Here is a 26,003-nt window from a genome sequence, read left to right on the forward strand (position 1 = left end):
CCTGCCACCCATGGGGTTAAACTGCTGACAGGGCGAGTTACCCCTCGGCTCCCTAGTGACAGGACATGGCTCCCTCGCACCCGCAGCATCCCCTGGAGCTCCCAGCTGCACCAGGGGCCAGGCAGAGCCACGGTCCCTGGGCTTCTGGGTCCAGGCTCGGGGCATGGGCACGGAACCAAGTCCGGGCTCTGAAGCCTCTGGGCAGCCCCTGGCCGCTGTGAAAGCTAAGGGCTTGGGGCTGCGGACTGTCTGCGCTTCGTCTCAGAGGAGCCTGTTCCAGATGGCTCTTCTCCTAACTGAAACCCAAGGAGCACCAAGGCCCAGCGGCCACAGGGCCGGAGCACAGGGGCAGGCAGCACACACCTGGGATCCCCCCACACTGAACTGTTGGATATCACTGGTTTGTCCTTTCTCCCTTGCCACAGAGTTTGGGCTTATCTGGTAATAATCTCTAAACAATTCTAGACTACATTGGTATGTCCTGCTCCCCTTGCCACTAGGAGCTTAGGTATATCAGTCACGCCCATCAAGTCACTCCCACTCCCTTGTTTATCCTTAATCACTTCTATGCTCCCTTCCCCTAATCAAACTATGTTAATTTGTAAGGTCAGACCCTTCTAGGACAGTGAACTTGTATTGTAAGTAAATATTGTCTTTCTCCTCTCTTATGTCTTTTGAATAGTTTACTTTAAAGCAATGTCCTTTTTGTATGGACAAAGAAAGATAGTTGTTAATATGCTCTGGTAACATGGGGTTTAATTGGCTTCAAATATTATTCACTCCCGGGCATCTGCTTTCTCAACTTAAGCCTCAGCTGCCCTTACTTCCTAGCACCCCCAAAAGCAGGGTCCCGACGAGGGACGGGACGGACCCAGGGCAAGCGGTGAGTTATGTGCTACCCTGGCATCGAGATGGGCCTGGCCAAAGTGCCTAATGCTTAACTATATGTTAAGAGGTTGGTCATGGACATGTCATGTCATGATCCAAAAGCAACGATGAGACTAGGCCCTGCTAGGGCTAGGAAAGACTAATCTGGCCTGAGCACTGTAGTCTGAGATCAAGGTGACCCCAGGAGAGAAATTCTATAAGCTTAATGCATCTCTTGCTATGTCCATACAAAATGATTAATGTAGACTGAACACAATGGCCGCTCAACACCTTTATTGCAAACCACAACACCTAATCAGAGAGAGAGAACGAAAGGGAATACCCTGCCATAGTGGCAGTTTGGGGTGGGGGGAGATGGGACTGGGGAGGGTGGGAGGGACGCTGGGTTTACTGGTGGTGGAGAATGGGCACTGGTGAAGGGATAGGTTCTCGAACTTTGTATGGGGGAAACATGAGCACAAAAATGTATAAATCTGTAACTGTACCCTCACGGTGATTCACTAATTAAAAATTTTTTAAAATGTCAAAATAATGATTAATGTTATGAATACTTATATGTTAGTTGGACAAAGAGAGGAGAAACACACCCATGGGATTCTGCTCTTGGGCGGGTGTCCTGCTGAAAGAGATTCTGTCCTAGTGAAAGCATCCCCTAAGGGACAGAACTTTACCCCCTATTGATTGTAACCACACCTATGCATAAGCCCCGGTCACAGTGCTGGATGCGGGGGTGGGGGTGGGGGTGGGGGGGAATTTAAGGTGGCTGTATGAGGGGGCTGGGGGGGAGTTCCAGGGCAGATCCGGAGGAAGCAGAGAGAGAGAATGAAGTAGGATGGGAGAGGAAGAAGCAGGAGGAGAATCAGAGGAGAATGGAGATGGGAATGGAATAAACTGAGACCAACCAGTCTGGCTCCGTTCCTTCCTTCGCCTGCCTCGTCATCACCACCAACCTCCCCAGGGTGGGGAAGCGGCTGGAGACTACCGAACGCGGGTGGCGGGAGGGACAGCGCCATTGCCCTGTGCCCTGTGCCTGGCGCGGTGCCAGTGCCGTGAGGTGCTCCTCGCCCCTTTCTTTTTCTTTTTTGTGTTTTTACACACTGAACCAGCCCCCACGGAGCCAGGAGGTCCCCACCTCGCCTGTCAGCAGGCCGCTGACCGCACTGAGGACGCAGGATCTCTGACTCACGGCACCGCCCCTGCCTAACCACCACCTCTGAAACCGCTGCTCAGCCCACACAACCCGGAATCACAGAGCAAACGTGAACCGCCCTCCGGGCATGGCCAGCCCCAGCGCTGACCGGCCAGGCGCTGGCTCCGCCCCAGCGCTGACCCGCCAGGCGCTGGGTCCGCCCCGGCCCTGACTCCGCCCCAGCTCTGACTCCACCCTGGCCCTGACTCCGCCCCACCGCTGCCTCCGCCCCACCGCTGACTCCGCCCCGGCCTGACTCCGCTCCACCACTGACTCCGCCCCACATCTGACTCCGCCCTGGCCCTGACTCCGCCTCACCGCTGCCTCCGCCCCACCGCTGACTCCGCCCCGGCCTGACTCCGCTCCACCACTGACTCCGCCCCACATCTGACTCCGCCCTGGCCCTGACTCCGCCCCAGCTCTGACTCCGCCCCACATCAGACTGCCCGGGCCCTGACTCTGCCCCAGTTCTGACTCCGCCCCACCGCTGACTCCGCCCCACCGCTGACTCTGCCCCAGTGCTGACTCCACCCCAGCTCTGACTCTGCCTCACCGCTGACTCCGCCCCATCGCTGACTCTGCCCCGCCCTGACTCTGCCCCAGTTCTGACTCCGCCCCACTGCTGACTCCGCCCCGGCGCTGATTCTGCCCCAGTGCTGACTCCACCCTCTGGCGTTGACTCCACCCCAGCTCTGACTCCGCCCCACCACTGACTCCGCCCCACCACTGACTCCGCCCCCTGACTCTGACTCCGCCCCAGCTCTGACTCCGTCCCATCGCTGACCCCACCTCACCACTGACTCCTTCCCACCGCTGACTCCGCCCCTAGGCAGATTCCATCCCTATCTGCAAAAAGAGGTTCCTGCTTTTTTTTTTTTTTTTTTGCTTTTTGGGTCACACCTGGCGATACACAGGGGTCACTCCTGGCTCTGCACTCAGGAATGACTCCTGGCGGTGCTCAGGGGACCATATGGGATGCTGGGAATCAAACCCGGGTTGAGCCACATGCAAGGCAAACGCCCTACCCGCTGTGCTATTGCTCCAGCCCCAAGGTTCCTGCTTTGATTGAATCCACTGCCCACCTTAGAGATCACACCTATCTACAGGGCTACCTGCTGGCCAGACCCGCAGCTTCCTCCTCTCTAGGCCCTCGCACACAGGAACCCCACAGAAGGCTTCCCCAGGTAGGTCCCCACTGACCACCTGCCACCAGTGTCCAGGTCTTCTGTCCCTGCTGAGCCGAGCCTATGCCTGCTCTGGGAAACCTACCGCCCTCTCCAGCCGCTGAGAGTCCTGACTAGTTACCTGTTCAGGGCCAGACATCTGGAGTTGGCTCAGTGTCCTCTCCACCAGCAGGGCTGATGGTCATCAGGTGCCTGCTGCCCAGACAGTAGGAAACCCCACCCACTTTCTTCTGGGGACTATTCAAAGCCAAACGAGCCAAAGGGGCTGAGAACTGGACACACACCCCGACTCTGCTGCTAGGGGCTCCTTCCCAGTACCAGCCTCTGGGATGTGCGGGAGCCAAGTGCCGCTCCAAGCAGCTCCCCGCCAACAAAACAGAGCGGGTGCTGTGCTCGGGGTGGGGCCGTTCTGGGCAGGGTCCGAGACCCTAGGAATGTGCAACACCAGCTCTTCCCAGGCTCACCCACTGAACCATAAGGGGGTCTCTGCGCCCCCTCCCCCCCAGAGCTGACCTAGTTCCAGCCCGTCTGACGCCCCGCCAGGCTGAGCCCAGAGCGGCCGGGGAACAGAGGCTTCTTGTCGCTGCCTTCAGAGCTGGCAGCTCCGGGGGCCTGGCCTGCGTCCAGGGGGGACAGAGGGAGCTGTGTGTCATGGTGCTTCAACACCACGGCGCAGCACGCTGGGAGAGCGGTGCTGTCCGTCAGCTGCATTTGGCAGGGGCACAGCCTTTCCGGAACAGCTGAGAGCCTGCCAGGGTTATTGAACACCCCGAGACTTAAAATAAAAATATTATCAAATCGATGCTCGGGCGAGTTCCTATTTCCCTTCCTCTCCTCAGCACACAGACCGGGTCATGGAGTCCAGACCTGATTCTTCAAAAGCACCGTTGGCCGAGCACTACCTACCAAGTGCTGCCGGAAAGACCGCCGACCTCGTGAGCCCGGGAGGGCCAGCGGGTCCTTCCGCGTCCTTCCTGAGCGAGGCGCAGCTCCCAGCACACACACGTGAAGGCGCTTGGCAGCAGAGCCGCAGGCGGGCTGTGCAACAGTTGGACGCGCAGAGGAAGCCGCTGAGGGAAGGGCTGACTGGGCGCATCTGAAGGCAGAGCTGCATGAGCGAAGAAAGCAACAGGAAGTGCCCACACTTGGGCAGCCGGGTCTGCGGTCACAGGCTGGCGTGACCCGCCTCGCTGGCAGCTGGGAGCCGCCGAGGGCCCCCCACACTTCCATTTGGCCCATGCCAACTCATTTGCTTTGCCCACCGTGAGCCCAAAGTCTGTGCCTGGTGTCCAGAGATGTTCCGTTGCCACAACAGCCCTGAGTGTGCCCACAGGGGTTCCTGGGCCTTCTCCTGTGTCCCCAAGGCTGGGGTACGATGGCCATGCCAGAGCCCGACCACACTGTCCGCCTACACCGCCTGGTGCCTGTGGCAGGCTCCTTGTCCCTGAGCCCAATGCTGTGGTCCCTGGGTGTGGACAGACCCTCATCCTCACAACAGGCGTAGGCTATGTCTGGGCACGGGACCATATGGCGGTGGATGGGCTCTGGCTGGCCGGGGCTCCTGCACTAAGGACTGGGGCAGGAGGGGCCCGGGCTGACCAGGCAGGCACAGTGTGGGAGCAGAGTCCGGGGGTGCTGTCCCAGCTGGAACCATCTCTGTTCTGTGCTGCGTGGCTCAGCCAGAATCTCGAGCTCCTGTGAGCAATGCCCTTCTGTCCCCGACCCCCACCAGCTCCGGCCTCACCTGGGGGTCCCTGCAGAGTGGGTGGAGAGAGCTGGCAGCTCCGTGGGCTCAGAATCAGGAAGATGAATCCTGATCCTCACCGTGATGCCCCCTTGTGACCCCTGACCCCACACTCCAACTGGGATGCTGTGTGACCCCCTGATCCCTGTGTCCCCTTGACACAGGGTTCCTGCCCCCACGTCCCTGCTCCTGCCTATCACAGCATCCTGACCCCACACCCCCTCAACCCGAGCACCCAGCGTTCTCCTGGAACGGAACGGACCCTGCCCCTTGGACCCACACAGGCCCTGCAGTTGGCTGTAGCCTCAGAGGCAGGCGGTGGGGGGGGGGGCGGGAGGCCCAGTCCTTGACATTCTTGACCCCTGTGGGGTGAGTGAGCCAGTTCCGGACGGGAAGCAGCTGGGCGCAGCTGGGTCAGGTGCTCCTCAGCCCGTCATCAGACAGGTGTCCCCACTCGGGCTGACTTCCTATTTGCTCAGTGAGAAGTGCTGGGACAGCAAACAGGCCCCAGTTCCTGTGGGGCGATGTGGAGAGGACAGCAGTGTACATAGGGAGTGTGCAGGGGTGCGTGTGTGCAGGGGTGTAGGGGCGTGTGTGCAGAGATGAGTGTTGCAGGGGGTGCATGTAGGAGTGAATGCGCAGGTGTGAATGTATGCAGGAGTGCTGTGTGCATGTGTAGGGGTGCGTGTGTGCAGGGGTTAATGCAGTGGTGCGTGCGTGCAGGTCTGTGTGTGCAGGGTTAGTGTGGAAGGGTAGGTGTGTGTAGGGGTGCGTGTGTGCAGGGGTGTGAGTGTGTGGCAGGTGTGTGCAGACATGGGGTATCAAGGCAGGACTTTGTGTAGCTGTCTCTGCAGGGCAGGCACGTACAGGTGTATGAGTATACCTGTGTGAATGCTGGTGTGGGATACAGCTTGTGTAATATGGGTGTGTGCAAGAGTAGGGGTGCAGGTGCACAGGTTGCTGTACGTACAGGAGTTGGGGTGTAGAAGGGGAGGTGCAGGTGAGGCTGGGAGCAACCAACTCAGGGCTACCATGTTCCACGGCCCACTCACACACACACACACACACACACACTGTCCAGCCCTCTGGGGATGTATGAGCCAGGGCCGCCTCCCTGCTGGTGGAGTGCAGCCACGCAACCCCAAGAGCAAGGAGGGACGTGGCAGGCAAGAGAGAGCACCCAGGCCCACATGCGCACACATGCATATGGGCTGGTCCCGACCCTCACCCTGCCGTTACAGGGGTGCGAATCTGGGGACACAGCAGCCCTCTCTGGGGGCCCCCTGCGGCCAGGGGAAGGGAATGGGGGCCTCAAAACCTGGGTCTAGGAAGGGAGGCGGGAAGAGTGGCCGGTGACAGTGCGGGTGCCCAGAGCAGAGAGCAGTGGAGTCCGGGGCCGGGGGGCACGACCCCGTATCTGCTGTAACCCCAAGGATGCGACGGAGGTGCACGCACAGGCCGCGCGTGGCGCATGGCCTCCCACTGCCTCTGTAGTGCGGACACCACGACCCGGCAGCTGAGCCGCCTCCTGGCATCTGCGAGTGACTTCCCCAGGCACTGTCCCCCTAACGGCCCCGGTGGCCTAGGATGTCGGTGAGCCCCAAACAGGAGGCCTCTCGGTGCCCACCCCCCCCCCCCGGGTTCCCAGGTCACCCACGGAGCCACGGCCACAGCCTGTCCTCATGAGACACGTGTAGCGAGGAAATGCACTTTCCCTGAGGGCCTGGTACCCTGACCCCACCCTCGGAGACGGGAGGTACAGCCACCAGGGGACACACAGTTCTCTGTAGTCCAGTAACACCCTTACGAGGCCCGGGGCAGGGCCGGGGCCAGGCTCAGGGGCACCTGGGCCGTGCAGCCTCATGCCAGACCCAACACCCAGAGTCCTCTGAGAATGGCCAGGAGCCAGCCCTGAGCACCACTGCACGTGGCCCAGACACAAAACAAACAAAAACACAAAACAAAACAGGCAAGCAAAGACAACGGGTGTGGCAGAGGAGAGGACAGCAAGGAACTGGCCGCCAGCCCCTCAGCGCCTTGGCCCCGCACCCCCACGCAGACCCCCTGTGTGTTCTGAGCACTGAGGAGCAGCACTGACGAGCACCAGAGATGGCTCTGGGAATCGTCTGAATGTTTGGAAATGGACACATGGCAGGAAGCAGGCGGGGCCTTGGGAGCACAGGGGGAGCAGGAGAGCCCCCCGCCCTCCCGGACAGCCCCACGGGGAGTGCAGACAAAGCCTCCGGGGCAGGGGTCGGAATAGGAAATGAACCCGCTTCCACAGGGAGGGCTGGAGAGATTACCCCCCACGCCCCGGGAAGGAAGGAAATAATAACCATAACAGGAATCCGTACCACCAAGGCAGAAACGTAATAGGAAAAGACAAAGGAAGCTCATTTAGAAGGTCCGAACCTCGGGTCTCCAGAGCAAATGAGAGAAGCAAGGAGGCCCCTGAGCTGCAGTCAGGGAGCGGGTCACCCTGGGCACGTCCCAGGGCTGCGAGGGGCCACGGGAATAGTTCTGCCCATTAATCCCCATAAACGGCTTTGACCAGAAGGACAAATTCCTGGGGATTGCTAGCTGGTCCAAACTGACAGAGAAATGGAAACGGTAACCCCCCCCCCCCCCCGTGGGGCACTGATTCACGCCTTCAGATGGCCCCGCGCAGACCCCTGCTTGGGAGGGAACAGCTTTTTTTTTTTTTCTTTTTGGATCACACCTGGTGATGCACAGGGGTTACTCCTGGCTCTGCACTCAGGAATTATCCCTGGCGGTGCCCAGGGGACCATATGGGATTCTGGGAATCGAACCCAGGTCGGCCACGTGCAAGGTTAACGCCCTCCCCGCTGTGCTATTGCTCCAGCTCCTGGGAGGGAACAGCTTGGAGGGTCTTCAGCCTTTATGTTTGGAGGGTCCTTGCAGGTGGTGCGAGGGGGCACTGGGGCTGCACTGGGGTAGGCTGCTGGGGGCCACACTCGGGGCCACCCCTTCTCCCCACTTGGCACCATCCAGGTCCACAGGCAGAGGACCGTCACCCCCACCGAGGCTCCCTCCAGACTGGTGTCCGGCGCCCCGGAAGCAGGCTGCTGGGTGTCCGCAGGGCTCTGCCACCAAGGGCCGCGGCAGGTGAGTCCTTCGGGCCTAACACCCACCGCTGGCCATGTCAGGGCCAGCAGGGAACACAGACTGATTTCTGCGGAATCGCCCCCGAGGCACAGCGGGGGGCCCAGGCCGACTTCCCTGTGGGACCCGCCCCGCGGGTGTGCCCGATTCCAGTCCTATCAGGCCCCCGGGGCCTCACCTGCCTTTGGAATGGGCAACGGGGCGGGGGGGGGGGGGGGAGCTCGCCCCCGGGCTGGGCTTCCCCACCTGGCCCCCGCCCTCCCCTCCCCCGTCCCCAGCGGGGTCTTGTGGGCCGGTCTCCCTCTGTGGTCCACCACCCGCACCCATCCCGGCGCCCGGGTGCTCCTTGGAACCCCAGTTCCCAGGTGGTCATCACAATGGGCGCCCCGAGCCAGGGGCGGCTTCGGCGCTGGGGTCTGCAGGCCAAGCGTGTCAGTCACCCTGGCCCGGGCAGGGGGCGTGCGGGGGACGCAGGGCACTGCCTGTCCCGCACAGATGGGCGCGGACAGACGCGCTCTCCTTTCCGCCTGCCGAGGCTCGGGGCGCCCCGTGTCCTCTGCCCCGTGGCGCTCCACCCGCACGCCCTGCGCCCACGCGGCTGCAGGAGGCGCGGGAGCAGCGGACACGGCCGGGGGCGACGCTGGGCGCGCAGCGGCCAAGCGGCCCCGGCGCCCGGGGGTCCCGCAGCCCCCGCGCTCCGCCGCGCACGTGCGGCGGCCCGGCAGGCCCAGAGCCGCGAGCGGGGGCCGCGCCCACCCGGCGGGCGCCGGGATGCCCGGGCCCGGGAGCGAGCCTCGCGGGGCCGGCCGGACCCGCCCGCGCTGGACGCCGAGCCGCGCGCCCCGCCCCCGCGGGCGGGCCCCGAGGACGCCCCGCCCGGGCCGCCTGCGCCTGCGCGCCCGCCGCTCCCGCCGCGCATCCTCGGCCCGCGCCCCGCGCCCGCCGCCGCCGCCCGCGCCCCCCGCGCCCGGCCCGCCGCTGCCCCCGGCGGGGCGCGCGGCCATGAGGCTGCGGGGACGCGGCCCCGCGGCCGCCCCCGCCGCCAGCGCGGGCCCCGGCGACGCGCGGCGCCTGGCGCCCCCGGGGCGGAACCCCTTCGTGCACGAGCTGCGCCTCGGCGCGCGGCGCAAGGCCCAGGTGGGTGCGCGCGCCCGGCCGGCCGCGGGGGGCGCGGGCCGCGGGGGCGCGGGGGGCGCGGGCTGCGGAGGAGCCCCTCGGAAGCCGCCGCGCGGGAAAGTTCCCGAAGTCGCCCGGGAGTCGGGGGCCGAGGGTCGCGGCGGGCACGCCCCCCGCCCCTGCGGAGGCCGGCCGGGTCCCCGCCGCCCGCGCGCCCCCGGCGCCCGGCGCCCACAGGGGCCCCCGGCTCTGGCTGCCCGGGGCCAGTTCTGTGCGTGCCCCCGCTTGGCCGCGTCCACGCCCCGGGGGGCGGAAGGGGGCCGCGGGGGCGCGCGGGCCGGCCCGAGGGAGCCCGCGAGACCCCCGCGCGGGCCGGAGGGGGCCCGGGGCCCGCCCGCGCCCCGGGCTCCGACTTGACAGCCTCGTGGCCTGCGCCCGCGGATTAGTGCCACCATCTGGCCCTCGGCTCAGCCTGAGCCCGGGCTTATGCCAGGGCCGTCACATGTCCGTGTGTCCGTCTGCGGGTGCTCCCGCCGGCCCTCCCGGGGGCGCCCCCGCCGCGCCTCCCACCGCTGAACCGGCCCGGGAGGTCTGCGGAATGACTTCCTGGAAAGCCGGGCCTGGGGGCGGCCCCCGGCCTGACCCCTAGGGGGCCACGTGCCCCCTCTCAGCCTTCCCCTGCTGGCCGGCTCTTCCCACGTGCTGACCCCAGAGCCTGGTTCGGGTCCCGCCCGCGTCCCCAGCCGGCTGTGGTCACCCTGGGCCAGGGCGAGGACCCTGCCCGCTGGCTGTGTGGGGCCCGGCCGGCCTGGCCGCCGGGTGGCCACCACGCCCACGGGCGGGTATCTGGACCCCGCACGCGGGGATGGGCACCTTATCCGCCCGCAGGGTCTCCTCGGCCAGGGCGCGGGAGGAGGATAAGGGGCTTCCGTGTGGCGGCGCAGGGCAGCGCTGCCTGAGCCCCCGTTGCTTACTCTGGGGGAGGCCCCCACAGCTGCCCAGGCGTGGCTTCCCCATGGACTCCTGCCCCGCCCACACCACCGCCGGGCACCCCCGGGCCCTGGACTGACTCCCGTGCCCCTGTTGCACCCGGGCCCTGGCCATTCAGCTGCACCGGCATGGGGCCACCTGGGGGTGTCAGGCGGTGGGGGTGCGCCTGTCCCCCCCCACCTCCACAGCGCCCCTCTCCACCCACCCCTGCCCCTCCTTGGGGTCCCCTCGGCAGGCGGGAGCACCCCAGCTTGGCGGCACACGTGCCCACCGCATGCGTGAGCTGTGGCCCGGCTGGATGAATGACGCCGTGACGTCACAGTGGACCCGAGAGGACAGGACGGGAGAGGGGCCTGGGGGGCGGGTTGTGCTGCTTCGGGGCTGCCGGCACTGACCCCGGGGCACACGTGCTCCTGTGTCACGCGGCACAACGTGTATATGCTCCTGCCATGGCTGTGTCATGTGTCTGCGGTGTGTGGGTGTGTCCTGTCCTGTGGCGTGTACATGCACATGCATGTGCCACGGGTGCATGTCTCGTGTGCTGTGGTGTGCATACGCCATGAGTCTCGCCGCGGTGGGTGGGTGTGCCTCCTCCACGGCGGGGTCCAGTTCCAGGAGTCGGGGCAGGCAGGGCAGGGGTGAGGCGGGGTGGGTCCCGGGTAGGGGTGGCCATCGCAGAGACACGGGGCATCCCAGCACTGCAGCCCCTGCTGTAGGAATTCGGGGAGGGGTCACGGGTGCGGGGTCCCACCGCATCTGTGCAGCCGCTGGGGTTGAAGACCACCCTGGCGCCGGGCGGCACACCTGCCCACCCCTGCCCCTGGCTGCCTTTGCGCCCTGAGCCCTGGCCGGGCCTGCGGCTGGGGGCTGCAGGGGTGGAGGAGCACGCTGGGCGCCTCCACGCTGCCGTCCCCGAGGCCCTGCGTCCACGGGACCCGTAGGACCTGCCCCAAGGCCCGGCGCCACCGCAGGGAGCAGGTGTTTGCCGCTGTCGGGGCACCCCGGGGAGCTGTGGTGCCCTCTGCTCCCTGAGGGCTGAGGTCAGCAGGTCACCCGCAGCACGCCTGCCCCTGGTGGCACCCCTGGGTGGCCTCGCGCCCTGCTGCCACCAGCAACGCGGGCGAGCGGCTCTCGGGGACAGGCCTGGGGCTCCCTGGCCGTGATAGCAGCTGGAGCGGAGGCCTCCTGACGCTCGGCGTGCCACGGCCTGCCGCGCCTGCCCCGCCCTGGCCCAGGCTTGGCCCTGCCGGCACGGGGACCCCGCAGCCCCCGAGGGCTCTGTGAGCAGGCCCCACCGGCCGGGCAGAGCTGCGGGGCGCCAGCGGGGGGCGCTGGCTGGAAAGCAGCAGGCCCGGGAGTGACCGCTGCACCCGTCCCCCCGGACATCACCGCCTCATGTGCTCCTTCACAGCCGTGCTCTGGCGCCTGCCGGGACAGCCCGCCCCTGCCCTCCTGGGGTACTGAGGCACGGCCTGGCAGAGGACCCCCGGCCAGCAGGGAGGCCTTTACCTGTCCCTGCGCACTCCTGCCCGTCTCGGGGCCTGGGCGCGCCCTGCCCCCTGGGGAGCCTCTCCTGGGGGTCCCGCGGGTGACCTGAGCTCCCCGTGCCCCTGGACACTGACTGCTCAGGCCCCCACACTGGTCCCGTGCGGGGCGGGGTCCCAGCAGGGGTGGAGGACACGTCCCTTCCCAGGCACCCCTGCACATTCGTCCCCACGGCCTGGGGGCCGGTCCCTGTCTCGCGGCCTGAGCAGCCGAGGTGGGCTCCAGGCCAAGGGCCCCTGGTTTGCCCCACCCCCGCCCGACCCCCGCTGCGTGGACGCTGCCCTCTCCCTGGAGCCCTGCCTGGCCTGCCCTCATCTGGACATCTGGACAGACACACGTTGTGTCTGTGCCCATGTGTCATACGTGTCTGTTTGCCATGTCTGTGTGACCGTGTGTCCATGTGATGTGTCTGTGACCGTGTGTCATACGTGCTATCCGCCTTGTCCGTCTGAAATGTCTGTATGCCCACGTGTTGTGTCTGTGTGGCGTGTGGCGTACGGGTCCGTCTGTCGTGTCTGTGACTGTATGTGTGTCTGCCTACATGACCGTCTGTCGTGTTTGTATCTGTCTGTGTCCGTGCCCTTGTGCCTGTATGACTATGTCGTGTTTGTGTGTCCATTCTCGTGTGCGTTCCAGCGGTGTGTCCTGACCTGTGTGGCGTGTATGTACATCTGTGTGCACATCCATGTGTTGGGGGTGTGAGGGCCTATGGGCTTCTGACCCGCCATTTCCTCTGCCTGTCCGCGGGTCCCCCTGAGTCCTGGGCCGAGGTGGTGGGGCCAGTGCTCGGGAGGCCAGTGTCGGCCATGGGGCTGGGTCGGCCTCACACCCGCCCCGTCTGCCTGAGTCAGAGGCGCCGCCCTTGCCGCCTGTCCGCACACGCAGACGCCACGGGGCAGCCCCCAGTGACTCAGTGGCAGCCTGCGGCTCTGGGGTCAGAGGGCCCGCCTGGCCTTCCCCCTGCTCTGCTCTGCTCCCGCTGCCCGTGTCCTTCAGCCCTGTGCCCGGACCCTGAGCCGCCCGCCTGCTGTCCCTGGGCGAGCATGGCCCTGCAGATGACTCTGTGCCCGCCCCTGGGGTCCCCAGGCGTCCAGTCTGGGCGGGGGAGCTGGTCGGCTGGGCCGGGACGGGGCCGTGAGGAGAGAGGCCTGCAGGTGCCTGACAGGCGCCAGGGCCTGTGGAAGGTTCTGGAAGGAGTGACAGCCTTCCAGGTCATCCCTCCAGAGTTTCCGCCTCTTCAGGGCCGTGCTGGGAGGCAGCTCTGCGCCCAGGACACCGGGCCGCCCGGTGCTGCCAGGTGGGGACCCTCGCTCTGCGCCCGGGACACCGGGCCGCCCGGTGCTGCCCGGTGGGGACCCTCGGCTCTGCGCCCAGGACACCGTGCTGCCCGGTGGGGACCCTCGCTCTGCGCCCGGGACACCCGGCCGCCCAGTGCTGCCCGGTGGGGACCCTCGGCTCTGCGCCCAGGACACCGGGCCGCCCGGTGCTGCCCGGTGGGGACCCTTGGCTCTGCGCCCAGGACACCGGGCCACCCGGTGCTGCCCGGTGGGGACCCTCGCTCAGCGCCGGGCCCCAGGGGAGGCCACGAGCCGGTGTTTGTGGTAGAGACCGGCTTGGTAACGGTGCGGATCACGCCCAGAGCACGGGGTTTGCATGCTGCCGCCAGGCGTGTGGGCCGTGGCAGACCCCCGCGGCACACGGGGAGGCACTGGCAGGACACAGCCTCCCTCAGGCACCTGCGCCCGGCCCTGGGGAGCAGCTGCACCTGCGCGAGGGGTAGGCAGGGTTTGGGCGGGCGAGTCCCGTCAGACCCTGGACAGGGCGTGCCTGAGCCCCCCCCCCAGCGCCCCTGGGGCGCCCCTCCCGCCTCACCCAGGGCCAAGCCACTGCCCGCTCCCCACCAGTCTTGGCTGAGGAGGCGGGTCAGATCCTCCTGGCCATCCCGGCCAGGGTCAGCCCCCGCCGCCTCCTGCTGAGCACTGGCACGGCGGACACCGTGTGCTGGAGGGTTCTCCTGCCCTGTGGTCGGCTGCAGCCTGACTCTGCTTGGGGGGGGCAGGACCGGGAGCAGGGGGAGGGGAGGGGTGAAGAGGGAGGGGAGGGCACGGCCAGGCCCTCCCTGCACCCTCGCTGCCCCTCCTCAGCCCGGCAGTCCCGCCCCCATCAGCCCGCGCCCGCCACGCCAAGGGCAGCTGCGAGGGCAGTGGGCAGTGCTGGGCGGCCGCCCACCGCCCCCCCTGTCTCCCCAGCTGCTCCTGATGTCGCTGACCCTCTTCCCCCTGCGCCTGCTGCTGGCCGTCCTCATGATGCTGCTGGCCTGGCCCCTGGCCCTGCTCGCCTCGCTGGGACCCGAGGACCAGGAGCCCCCCACAGACCCCGCCCTGTGGCGGAAGTAAGTACAGCAGGGCCCAGGGCGCCCCTGCGGGGCTGCCGGACGCGGCCCCCAGTGCTGCCTCTCGCTGTCTGCTCCGAGGGCACCTCCTGGCTCCTCCGGGACGGTGGGTAGCTCTGGGCTTCCTGCCTTGAGGGGTCAGTTCCCTGGGGCGCTCGTCCTGTGCGAGGCCTGGGGGTGCCCACTGCACCCACAGCACCCCACCCCAGGGCGGCCAGGAAGTGGGGGGGGGAGCTGTGAGGGTGTCCAGCGCTGGGCCCTACCCCAGGCGCATTAGGTTGTACTGAACGTGTCCATGCCTACACACGCGTGTGTGTGTGCGTGTGGGCACGCGCCCGCGGGGCACCCTTCTGTGTACGGGTTACTAGTGTGCACACATAGTCGTGTGCTATCTCTGCATGTTCCTGTGTGTGCAGTTACTTCTCTGTGTGTTCTTAGTGTGTTATCTGTGTGTTATCTTTGTGTGTGTCTTTGTGTTAGTGCCTGTGCTATCTCTGAAGATGTCTCTGGGTGTTATCTCTGTGTGCATGCTTATGTGTGTTCTGTCAGTGTGTGCGTGTTCCTGTGTGATATTTCTGTGTGCACATGTCCCCAAGTGAGCCTTGTGAGCCCCTGCATGTCTGTGTGTTGGGGGTCCCTATGTGTCTGTGTGTGTTATGGGTCCTGTGTGTGTGTGTTGGGGGTCGGTCCCGTGTGTCTGTGTGTTGGGGGTCCCTATGTGTCTGTGTGTGTTATGGGTCCTGTGTGTGTGTGTTGGAGGTCCCGTGTGTCTGTGTGTTGGGGGTTCCTATGTGTCTCTGTGTTATGGGTCCTGTGTGTGTGTTGGGGGTCCCATGTGTCTGTGTGTTGGGGGTCTCTGTGTGTCTGTGTGTTGGGATCTTGGCCTATCTCTGTGTTGGGGTCCCTGTGTCTCTGTGTTGTGGGTCCCTGCGTGTCTGTGTGTTGGGGTCCCTGTGTGTCTGTGTGTTGTGGGTCCCTGCGTGTCTGTGTTGTGGGTCCCTGTGTGTCTGTGTGTTGGGGTCCTTGCGTGTCTGTGTGTTGTGGGTGGGTCCCTGTGTGTTGGGGTCCCTGTGTATGTGTGTTGTGGGTCCCTGTGTGTCTGTGTGTTGGGGTCCCTGCATGTCTGTGTTGTGGGTCCCTGTGTGTGTGTTGGGGTCCCTGTGTGTCTGTGTGTTGGGGTCTCTGCGTGTCTGTGTTGTGGGTCCCTGTGTGTCTGTGTGTTGGGGTCCCTACGTGTCTGTGTGTGTTGTGGGTCCCTGTGTGTCTGTGTGTTGGGGTCCCTGCGTGTCTGTGTTGTGGGTCCCTGTGTGTGTTGGGGTCCCTGTGTGTCTGTGTATTGGGGTCCCTGTGTGTCTGTGTGTTGTGGGTCCCTGCGTGTCTGTGTGTTGGGGTCCCTGTGTGTCTGTGTGTTGGGGTCCCTGCATGTGTGTCCCCTCTGGTCTGTCCCGAGGCTGTGCTGGAGGGCGTGTGTGCCCATCAACGCTCCACCTCATGGGGCGACTTTGCCTTTGTCTTTTCCTGCATCCTGGTGCCTTCCTTTTGCGTGTGAGCCCAAGAACCGTGTGCCCCAGGGGCCGACTCCTCCCCGTGGCGGTCCCTGTCCGTGTCCCTGCGTTTGTCTCTGCTTTTGGCCCTGGTGCTCTGTCCTGCCTGGCCTCTGCACGCCCCCGACACTGGCTGGGAGATAGTCCAGCAGGGACGTTGCTGACCCTGACCGGCCTGGCACCCCTCACGGGCCCCCAGCCGGCCCCGGGGAACTGCAGGCCCTGACGCGGGCGCCCAGCGGGCTCCCTGGTGGGCCGCAGGCCGTGTCCCTCACTGCCGCGTGTCTCTGCAGGGTGGTGGACGTCCTGCTGAAGGCCATCATGCGCACCATGTGGTTCGCCGGCGGCTTCCACCACGTGTCTGTGAAGGGGCGCCGGGCGCTGCCCACCGAGGCCACCATCCTCACGCTGGCCCCGCACTCCTCCTACTTTGACGCCATCCCCGTCACCATGACCATGTCGTCCATCGTCATGAAGGCAGAGAGCAGGGACATCCCCATCTGGGGCAGTAAGTGCCGCCCTGGCCGTGTCCGTCGTGGGGTGTGTCCATCGTGGATCATGTCCATCGTGGGTCATGTCCATCTTGGGCTGTGCCCATTCTGGGCCATGTCCACCCTGGGGTGCCCATCCTGGGGCCGTGTCCGTCCTGGGGGTGTGTCCGTTCTGTGTGTTCGTCCTGGGCTGTGTCCATCTGAGCCATGTTCGTCCTGGGGGTGTGTTTGTCATGGGCTGTGCCTGTCCTGGGGGTGTGTCCATCCTGGGGGTGTGTTCATCCTGAGGGTGTGCCTGTCCTGGGAGTGTGTTCATCCTGGGGGTGTGCCTGTACTGGGCTGTGTCCATCCTGGGAGGTGTGCCTGTCCTGGGGGTGTGTCCATCCGGGGGTGTGTCTATCCTGGGGGTGTGTGCATCCTGGGTGTGCCCTTCCTGGGATGTGTCCATCCTGGGAGTGTGCCTGTCCTGGGGGTGTGTCCGTCCTGTGTGTTCAACCTGGGCAGTGTCCATCATCTGAGCCATGTTCGTCCTGGGGGTGTGTCTATCCTGGGGGTGTGTTTATCTTGGATCCTGGGGGTGTGGGGTGTGCCCATCCTGGGAGGGGTGTCCAAACTGAGGGTGTGCCTGTCCTGGGGGGTGTGTCCATACTGATCCTGGGTGTGTCCGTCCTGGGGGTGTGCCTGTCCTGGGGGTGTGCCCATCCTGGGGGTGTGTCTATCCTCAGGGTGTGTCCATCCTGGGGCTGTGCCTGTCCTGAGGGTGTGTCCCTCCTGGGTTCTTGGACTGTGTCCATCCTGGGGGCATGTCCACCCTGGGGCTGTGCCTGTCCTGGGGGTGTGTCTGTCCTGAGGGTGTGTCCGTCCTGGGGGTGTGTCTATCCTCAGGGTGTGTCCATCCTGGGGGTGTGTCCGTCCTGGGTGTGCCCATCCTGGTGTTGTGCCTGTCCTGGGGGTGTGTCCGTCCTGAGGGTGTGTCCGTCCTGGTTCCTGGACTGTGTCCATCCTGGGGGCATGTCCACCCTGGGGGTACGCCTGGCCAAAGTGTGCCCGTCCTGGGGGCTGTGCAGCCTCCCTTGGTCCCATCAGCCCAGCTCTGATGAGGGCCCAGCCCTTCCCCTGCACTGGCCTTGAAGCTTCTCTCCTGGCACTGGGGGCCCTGGCTCCTCCCCCACAGGCGGCCACAGGCCCTTGCAGAAGGTGAACATGCAGCTCAGCCCTGTCGCAGCACCCGGGGCCCAGCACTGAGGCCCCCACTCATAACCCAGCCCCGGGCCGGTCAGGCAGGAGTGCTCTTCTGGCCCCGCTGCCCCATGGCCCCGCCCACCGCGCGTGTTCTCTGCGGGCCCCTGAGGGGAGCAGGCAGTGTTCCCCACCCGTGGCACCCGGGTGGGTGGCTGGGGTCTGCAGCACGGGTGCCCACCGGCCGCTGCCTTGCAGCCCTGATCAAGTACATCCGGCCCGTGTTCGTGTCGCGCTCGGACCAGGACTCCCGGAGGAAGACGGTGGAGGAGATCAAGAGGCGAGCCCAGTCCAACGGGCGGTGGCCGCAGGTGAGCCCCGGCCGGAGCCGCGTCCCACGGCCGAGCAGAGCCGGCCCTGGCAGTTTGCAGCTCCCAAGGGGAAGGAGGCCGTGGGCCCGGCTGGGCCGTGGGGCCGGCCCTGCCCCTCCAGCTGCTCTCGGGGGTTCCCGGACGCAGTCGGCTTGTTCTGGTTCTGCGGGTGCCCGTGGCCTAGACCAGCCCCTCGTTGTCTGGGTCCCTCTCCCCAACTCTTTCTCCTGAGACCCCAGCCTGTGTGTGCCCACTCAGCACTCACAGGCCTGGTCCTCCTGGGGGGACAGGGTCAGTGTCCACAGCCTTCAGCTCACGCTGCGCTTCTCATGGCTGCCAGCAGGGGGCAGCCCTCGCACTGCCATCTCAGCATTCAGCCCCCTCTGTGCTGACCTCGGTGCTGTCCCCTCCGTGTCACCGCCGTGCTGCCCCCTCTGCGCTGCCCCCTCCGTGCTGGCCGCCGTCCCCCATGCTGACCTCTCTTTTTCTGTTCCAAGATAATGATCTTTCCAGAAGGGACTTGCACCAACAGAACGTGCTTGATCACCTTCAAGCCCGGTATGTAAATTTCCCTAAGACTGTTTTTCCTCCCCGAGAAAGGAAAATATTAAGTTGGTATTTGAGAGAAGGCCGCAGGTTAATAATAGCAGCTCGGCCTGACACGCGTCTGCCGTGGGCCCGGAGCAAAGCCGGAGAGTAAACTGGCGTGTTTGCAGGAGGATGAGCCCGCGGCTGCGGCGAGGGTGGGGGTCCGGGTCAGCGCCTCGCCTCCTCGCAGCTGGCCTGGCCTTGACGGGCCCGGGTGGGCCCCTCCAGGAGACTGGGGGCGCTCTGGGTTGCTGAGGGCCTTAGACCCTGGACGCGGCTCATCCCCGAGGTGTGGGGGCTGGACATACCAGGCTGGAGGCGGCCGGGCGGGACCACAGAGGGTTGGGGGTCACCGCCCCAGCTGTGTGTCCCATGCTGGGGGCCCCCTGCGCTGACCTACGGCCAGCTCTGCCTGCCAGAGCAGGGGGGACCCCCGAGGGTGTCTGCAGGGGTGAGGGATGTGTGAAGTCAGAGGGCAGCGCCCCCAGGCTGTCCCGTCCCCCAAGTTCCACCACGCAGTGTGGTTGGGGTTTGGTGCCACCTGGGGCTCCCCCTGCACCACCCTCGGGGCCCCTTCCTGCCCGGGTGCGCTGGGGAGCCCCCGCTGTGCGGCCCGGCCTGACCGGCTTCTCTGCAGGTGCCTTCATCCCGGGGGTCCCCGTCCAGCCCGTCGTGCTGCGCTACCCCAACAAGCTGGTGAGTGTGGGGGTGCCAGCGGCCCGCGCCCTGGCTGGCTGCAGGGGCGTCTCCAGCCCCTGCCCTGCGGGGCGCTGGCGGGGGGCGTTGGCCGTGAGCAGCGTCCAGCCCAGCTCTGTGGGAGGGACCCGCTGGCCACCAGCGCCACACCCCGGCTCTCCCAGCAGGCGCCCGTGCTGGGGGTTGTAGAACATTCCGCGTAGGCACAGTGGCCCTGGGCAGGCGGGGAGGGCACCTCGGAGGGGGCTGGGAGAGAAGGTGAGGGGCGGAGGGTGGGCGGCCTGGTGTGCACGTGGGAGAGACGCCCGTGGTGGGCTTCAGCTCGTGCTCCCTCTGCCCGCAGGACACCATCACGTGGACGTGGCAGGGACCTGGCGCGTAAGTCACCCTTTGTGCCTTTGCGGCTGTTCCACCAGCGTGAGCCCAGACTCCAGGGTCCCCAACCTGGCACCACATCCCCCGGGAGACCCTAATGGCCCTGGGTCAGGGCACCCCGGCCTACTCTGGGACTCAGAACACAAAGTGGGTGCCCCGCCACAGTCACAACTAGCTGCAGGATGAGCAGGACATGGCGTGGGGCCGAGGCAGCCTCTGCCAGTGGTGGGCAGGGGTGCAGGCACAGGGGAGGTCAGTGACAGGCAGGGGTGTGGGCACTGGGGTCAGTGACAGCAAGGGGTGCGGGCACAGGGGAGGTCAGTGACAGGCAGGGGTGTAGGCACAGGGGAGGTCAGTGACAGGCAGGGGTGTGGATACAAGGGTCAGTGACAGGCAGGGGTGTGGGCACTGGGGAGGTCAGTGACAGGCAGGGGTGTGGGCGTAGGGGAGGTCAGTGACAGGCAGGGGTGCGGGCGTAGGGGAGGTCAGTGACAGCCAGGGGTGTGGGCACTGGGGTCAGTGACAGCAAGGGGTGCGGGCACAGGGGAGGTCAGTGACAGGCAGGGGTGTGGGCACTGGGGTCAGTGACAGCAAGGGGTGCGGGCACAGGGGAGGTCAGTGACAGGCAGGGGTGTGGGCGTAGGGGAGGTCAGTGACAGGCAGGGGTGCGGGCGTAGGGGAGGTCAGTGACAGGCAGGGGTGTGGTCACTGGGGTCAGTGACAGGCAGGGGTGCGGGCGTAGGGGAGGTCAGTGACAGGCAGGGGTGTGGGCACAGGGGAGGTCAGTGACAGGCAGGGGTGCGGGCGTAGGGGAGGTCAGTGACAGGCAGGGGTGTGGGCACTGGGGTCAGTGACAGGCAGGGGTGCGGGCGTAGGGGAGGTCAGTGACAGGTATGGGTGTGGGCACAGGGGAGGTCAGTGACAGGCAGGGGTGTGGGCGTAGGGGAGGTCAGCGACAGGCAGGGGTGTGGGTGTAGGGGAGGTCAGTGACAGGCAGGGGTGTGGACACAAAAGTCAGTGACAGGCAGGGGTGCAGGCATAGGGGAGGTCAGTGACAGGCAGGGGTGCGGGCGTAGGGAAGGTCAGTGACAGGCAGGGGTGCGGGCGTAGGGGAGGTCAGTGACAGGCAGGGGTGCGGGCGTAGGGGAGGTCAGTGACAGGCAGGGGTGCGGGCGTAGGGGAGGTCAGTGACAGGCAGGGGTGCGGGCGTAGGGGAGGTCAGTGACAGGCAGGGGTGCAGGCGTAGGGGAGGTCAGTGACAGGCAGGGGTGTGGGCACTGGGGTCAGTGACAGGCAGGGGTGTGGACACGGGGGAGGCAGGCCCTGCAGGCAGACCCCTAGCTGACGGCCCCTGTGTGAGCGCAGCTCCTGGCGGCCTGTCCTGACCGGTGGACAGCTCCCGGGGGTGCCGGGGGACACTGGGGCTGCTGCCCTGGGCGTCCCCTGCTGAGCCTGACCTCTCTGTCCCAGGCTGGAGATTCTGTGGCTCACGCTCTGCCAGCTGCACAGCCGCGTGGAGATCGAGGTGGGTGTGCGGGCCTCTCCGCAGGGCGGGTGTGCAGGGATGAGGCTGCCTGGTCCCCCTGCCCTGAGCCCAGCCTCCCTCCACAGTGACAGGACTCGGGGTCCTTTCTGCGTGGCGGCCCCTCGGGACAATGCAGGGTCCCTTCTCGCCAGAGCCGGACCCTGCCCGGGAGCAGGAGGGTGGCCGAGGCTGGGCGGGGCCATGGGACCCCCACCACACGCCCTGCTCTGTGGGGTGACCAGCTTCTCCAACAGTTCCTGCCCGTGTACCACCCCTCGGAGGAGGAGAGGAGCGACCCGGCGCTGTACGCCAGCAACGTGCGGCGCCTCATGGCAGAGTGAGTGAGCCCGCCAGCCACACAGGGAGCCTTTCAGCCCTGCACCCTGGGGTGCAGCTAATAGCAGGGGGAGGCCGCGCCACACATCAGCTGCTGTGACTGGGGTTTTGAAGTGCAGGGGTGTGGCACGGGGCCACATGCGTGCCGGTGCAGCGACAGTGACCACCGTGTCCCACAGGGCCCTGGGCGTCCCTGTCACTGACTACACCTTCGAGGACTGCCAGCTGGCCCTGGCCGAGGGACAGCTCCGCCTCCCTGTGGACACCTGCCTTCTGGAATTCGCCAGGCTGGTGAGGGGCCTGGGGTGAGTGTGTGGCCTACGCCTCTTGGAGAGGGGGGGAGTGTGGCCAGTGTAGGCCCAGGGTGAGGGCTCGGGGCTCTGGGCAGGGCCCGGCTGGGACCAGAGCCAGACTGGGGGCGGGGCAGGGCGGAGCTGGGCGGGGCCAGAGCAGGGCTTGGGGCGGGGCTGGAGTGGGTGTGATTGGGCCTAGGGGGAAGGGCCAGAGCAGGTTGGAGGGGGGGCTAGGGTGGGGCCAGAGCAGGTTGGGCGGGGCTAGGGCGGGGCCAGAGCCTGGCTTGGGGGCGGGGCCTGGAGTGGGTGTGAGTGGGGCTAGGGGGAAGGGCCAGATCAGGTTGGGCTGGGCTAGGGCGGGGCCAGAGCGGGTTGGGGCGGGGCTAGGGCGGGGCCAGAGCCTGGCTTGGGGGCGGGGCCAGAGGCCGTCCTGCAGGTCCCGGGCAGCGCCTGGCGTTGCTCGTGTGCTTGCCCAGTGCTGGGCCCGGCGCCCACGGGGCGTGTCCAGCCCGAGGCCGTGCCCTGGGCCCCGTGTCCGGTCTGGGTTCCGTGGGACAGGCGCTCCTCCCCTGCGCAGGCTGCGGCCCGAGAAGCTGGAGAAGGAGCTGGACCGCTACTCGGAGCGCGCCCGGCAGCGGGGCGCCGTGAAGATGGGGCTCCCCGAGTTCGCGGCCTGCCTGGGGGTGCCCGAGTCCCCAGCCCTGAGCGACTTGCTGAGCCTGTTTGACGAGGTGGGTGGGGCCGGGGGCTCGGCTGAGACCACTCAGCTCGCCCACCCGTTCCGGAGACAGCACCCGCGGCTCTGGGCCGTGCCCTGTGGGCCGGCCGCGTGTGGTGCGTCCTGGGTGGGCTGGCCCCGCCTGGGTGCATCCGGGGTGGGCCTGGCTCCTGGGGCGGGACACTCGCCCGGTGGAGCCTGTCCGTGGGGGTGGGCCACGCCAGGAGCTGGGGTGGGCTGCTCTGGGGTAATTGGAGCTCAGCACCTGCGGGGGTGGGGCAGCTCGGCAGTCACAGCGGAGGTCACTTCCTCTCGGGGACAGCGGAGACCACAGTAGGGCCGCCCCAGGGCCGTAGGGTCTGCAGAGGGGGCCAGGGGCAACCTTGGTGCTGCTGAGCCCTGGGCAGGGGCACAGGCATCCCGGCAGGGCCTGAGCCTGGCGCATGGGGGTTCACAGCAGGCACCCGCCCTGCCCTGTGCCCGTGTGCGCGCGCCCGCCTGCTGCCCGCAGACCTAGGGTGGGAGCCGCCTCGCGTGGGGCCCGGCTGTCTCCTGAGCGTCTGTGTCTCAGGGCGGGGACGGCAAGATCGACCTGCGTGAGTACGTGGTGGCCTTGTCAGTCGTGTGCCGGCCATCCCGGACCCTGGACACCGTCCAGCTGGCGTTCAAGGCAAGTGCTGCCCCAGGAGCCCCTCAGAGCCGCTGTCTAGCACTGGCCTATGCTGGGGGCAGGTGGGGACGTCCCGAGTCCCCGGGGCCCCTCCCACGTGTCGTGTGCGCTGGACTCCAAGAGCCCCGTGAACCTGCGCTTGGGACGCAGGTCCGAGGCAGTGCACGTGCCCGGGGGGCGGGGGCACGGTGAGCCCCGGGCCCGGCTGCCCGCTGACCGGCGCTGCTGGCCTGCAGATGTACGGCCGCCCTGAGGATGGCAGCATTGACAAGGACACCCTGGCCTGCATCCTGCAGACGGCCCTGGGGGTGTCCGAGCTGCGCGTGACCAGCCTCTTCCGGGCCATCGACCACGAGGGCAGGGGCCGGGTCACGTTTGGTGAGTGCTCTGCCCGGGTCACACGCACGGTGGGTCCTGCCTCGCGAATGGTCGGGCCTGGGGCGCCCCATCAGGAGGCTCCTGCAGCCCCCACACCCCAAAACCCACCCTCAGGCTCTGGGAGAAGGCTGGGCAGGGGCAGCCTCGGAGCCCACCTCAGCCTCCCGCTCCCCCCTCCCCTCCTGCTCGCCCCTCTCCCCTTCCCCTCTCTCCCCTTTCTCCCCTCTCCCCTCTCTCCCCTCTCCTCTCTCTTCCCTCTCCTCTCTCTTCCCTCTCCCTCTTCTCTCTACCCCTTCCCTCTCCCCCCTCTCCCTCTCCCCTTCCCGTCTCTCCCCTCTCTCCTCTCCCCTCTCCCCTCTCTTCCCTCTCCCCTCTCCCCTCTCTCCCCTCTCCCCTCTCTCCCCTTTCCCCTCTCTCCCCTTTCCCCTCTCTCCCCTCTCCCCTCTCTTCCCTCTCCCCTCTTCTCTCTACCCCCTCCCTCTCCCCCCTCTCCCTCTCCCCTTCCCCTCTCTTCCCCACTTTCTCCTTCCTCTCTTCTCCCCCCTCCTTCCTCTCCCCCTCCCCCTCTTCCCCTCTCCACGCTCTCCCTCCCTCCCTCCCTCTCCCCCTTCTCTGTCCCTCTTCCTCTCTCTCTCCCCCTTTCTCTCTCCCTCTCTTTCTCCCGACCTCTCTCACACACACAGGAGTGGTGTGTCCACACCGAGACGCAGACAGTGTTTGCTCAGGAAAGGTCACGGCTCAGGCTTGTTGGGCGCTTTCACACTCGCACCCAAATGTCAGGGAGTGTCTCTCTGCTGGGCCGCCGCGGGGCTCGATTGGGCTCTGTGTGTGTGCGTGTGTGTGTGTGTGTGTGTGTGTGTGTGTGTGTATTGCGCAGGGTGTGTGTGTCTCGATTGAGCAGTGTGTGTGTGTGTGTGCGTGCGTGCACACGCGTGTCCTCACACACACTCAGAGCCAGCAGTCCCCGTCCTGCCCTGGCCGTGCTCGGCCTCCGAGGGACACGGTGCCCTGGCACTCAGCCCTGCTCCGCCTTCGGGAGTTTGTCAGTGGTCGGACAGGGGCACTGACTGTCTGGCTCCTGGCCAGGCCGAGCTTCAGGGAGGCCCCAGTGCCCCTTTCCGCGCTGACCCTGTTCTCTCCTCGCTGGCCGCCCACTCTGCCTGGGGCCGGGGGCTGGGTGGTGGCGCTGCTGCAGTGGCCCTGGCGTCACTGACGGGAGCACGTGTGTCTTGCAGCCGACTTCAGCAGGTTTGCGGGCGTGTGCCCCAACTTCGCCGAGGAGTACCTGCACGCAGAGCGCCGCGTGCCGGGCGCCCCGGCCCTCACCCCCAACGGCTTCTGTGCCGACTTCAGTCCCGACAGCGCAGATTTGGCAGGGCAGGAGCCTTCTGACAAGAAGCTGGACTAGATGGGAACCTTCTGGAACCTGCTCCACCAGCCGCCCTGCCTGGGGCGGGGGCCGGCGGGGGCCCCAGAGCCCGGGTCCTGCAGTGCCCGCCTGCCCGCCCGCCCCCTCTGCCGGTGGCGCTGGGTGTCACGTTTCTACATTTGTGGGGGCTGACGAGTATTTTATAAATCTCATTTAGATACTGGGAGAAACATTCAGCCTTTTTTTAAAAAAAAGAAAAAAAGAGAAGATTCTTTTCTGACTTTTTCTGGGCTCAGAACTTCTCTGCCTCAGGCCCTTCCTGGCTCGGGAGCCGGTGGGCAGGCGGACGGTGGCGCGCAGCCGCCCCGTGACCCCGCGCGTGGCAGTGCAGGGGTGCTGTGGGGGCTGTGGGTGTCTGACTCCGAGGTGAGGCTTGTAGATTGGAAGCCCCCCAAGCCTGGGGCGGGGGCCTGAGGGGGACCCCAAGTCCGGCAGCCCCAGCCTTGGCCGCTGCCGGCCCCAGAGACCCAGACGCAGTCTCGGTGCTCACACCTGGTTTTAGGACGACAAAGCACAGATCCCGTTTTTTTACAGAGCCAACTCCTGGCGACCCCCAGGGAGGTGACTGGGGCACTTGTGGGGGTCCCGAGGCTGAGCATGACGGGTGTCTGGTGACCCTGATGTCAGCCTGTGAAAGGACCCTGCGGCACGGCGGCGTGGGCGGGATGGACAGTCCAGGGCCCGGGTCGTCTACGAGAGAATAAAGTGGAGCTTCTACAACCCAACTCGTAGCCACGTGTGGTCTCTGAGTGGAAGCAGGTGCGTCCACTCCCAGCCGCAGCGCCTGGGTGGTCCAGGTCTCAGCGCACCCGGAAGCTGTTGGTCAGACCCAGTGACCTGAGCAGCAGGCGCCGGGGTCCTGGTGTGCCCGCAGGGACCCCATGGGTTCTGCTCCTGCTGCCGGTGACCTCCTGGTGGAGAACCACCCCGTGAGGACGGACCTGCCGGGCTTGCCCCAAAGTCCATCCACTATAGGTGCAGAGTGTCCAGGCCCTGATGACGGTGTCCACAAGGGGCAAGTCAGAGTCCCTCAGAGGGGGCAGTGACAGGGAGGGAGCGGGTGTGCACACAGACCACACATGCACAGCCCGTGACCACGGGTCTCGTGTGCACATGGGAGGCTGTGTGTGCAGTCACAGACCTGAGCACACACACGCGGATGTACACACGTGTGCACATGGCAGATGGGTGGGCACACCCCCGTCCCCCACCACGACCTGCCCCTGCCCTCCCCAGCAC

At 66.4% G+C, this 26,003-nt stretch overlaps 1 protein-coding gene across 1 annotated transcript; it reads left to right on the forward strand.

The window, feature by feature from the left end:
• Nucleotides 1-9,127: 9,127 nt before the first annotated feature.
• Nucleotides 9,128-25,489, forward strand: LPCAT1 (lysophosphatidylcholine acyltransferase 1). Its single transcript, XM_055117884.1, has 14 exons — nucleotides 9,128-9,265; nucleotides 14,029-14,171; nucleotides 16,009-16,223; nucleotides 17,644-17,756; nucleotides 18,254-18,314; nucleotides 18,982-19,040; nucleotides 19,384-19,418; nucleotides 20,886-20,940; nucleotides 21,195-21,277; nucleotides 21,456-21,581; nucleotides 22,147-22,300; nucleotides 22,859-22,957; nucleotides 23,194-23,335; nucleotides 24,571-25,489. The coding sequence occupies exons 1-14, from the start codon at nucleotides 9,131-9,133 to the stop codon at nucleotides 24,741-24,743; spliced, it is 1,593 nt and encodes a 530-aa protein (XP_054973859.1). The 5' UTR covers nucleotides 9,128-9,130; the 3' UTR covers nucleotides 24,744-25,489.
• The last annotated feature ends 514 nt before the right edge of the window (nucleotides 25,490-26,003 follow it).

This window comes from Sorex araneus, chromosome 1 (genome assembly GCF_027595985.1).
Source record: "Sorex araneus isolate mSorAra2 chromosome 1, mSorAra2.pri, whole genome shotgun sequence".
In the NCBI taxonomy this organism is placed as follows: domain Eukaryota; kingdom Metazoa; phylum Chordata; class Mammalia; order Eulipotyphla; family Soricidae; genus Sorex; species Sorex araneus.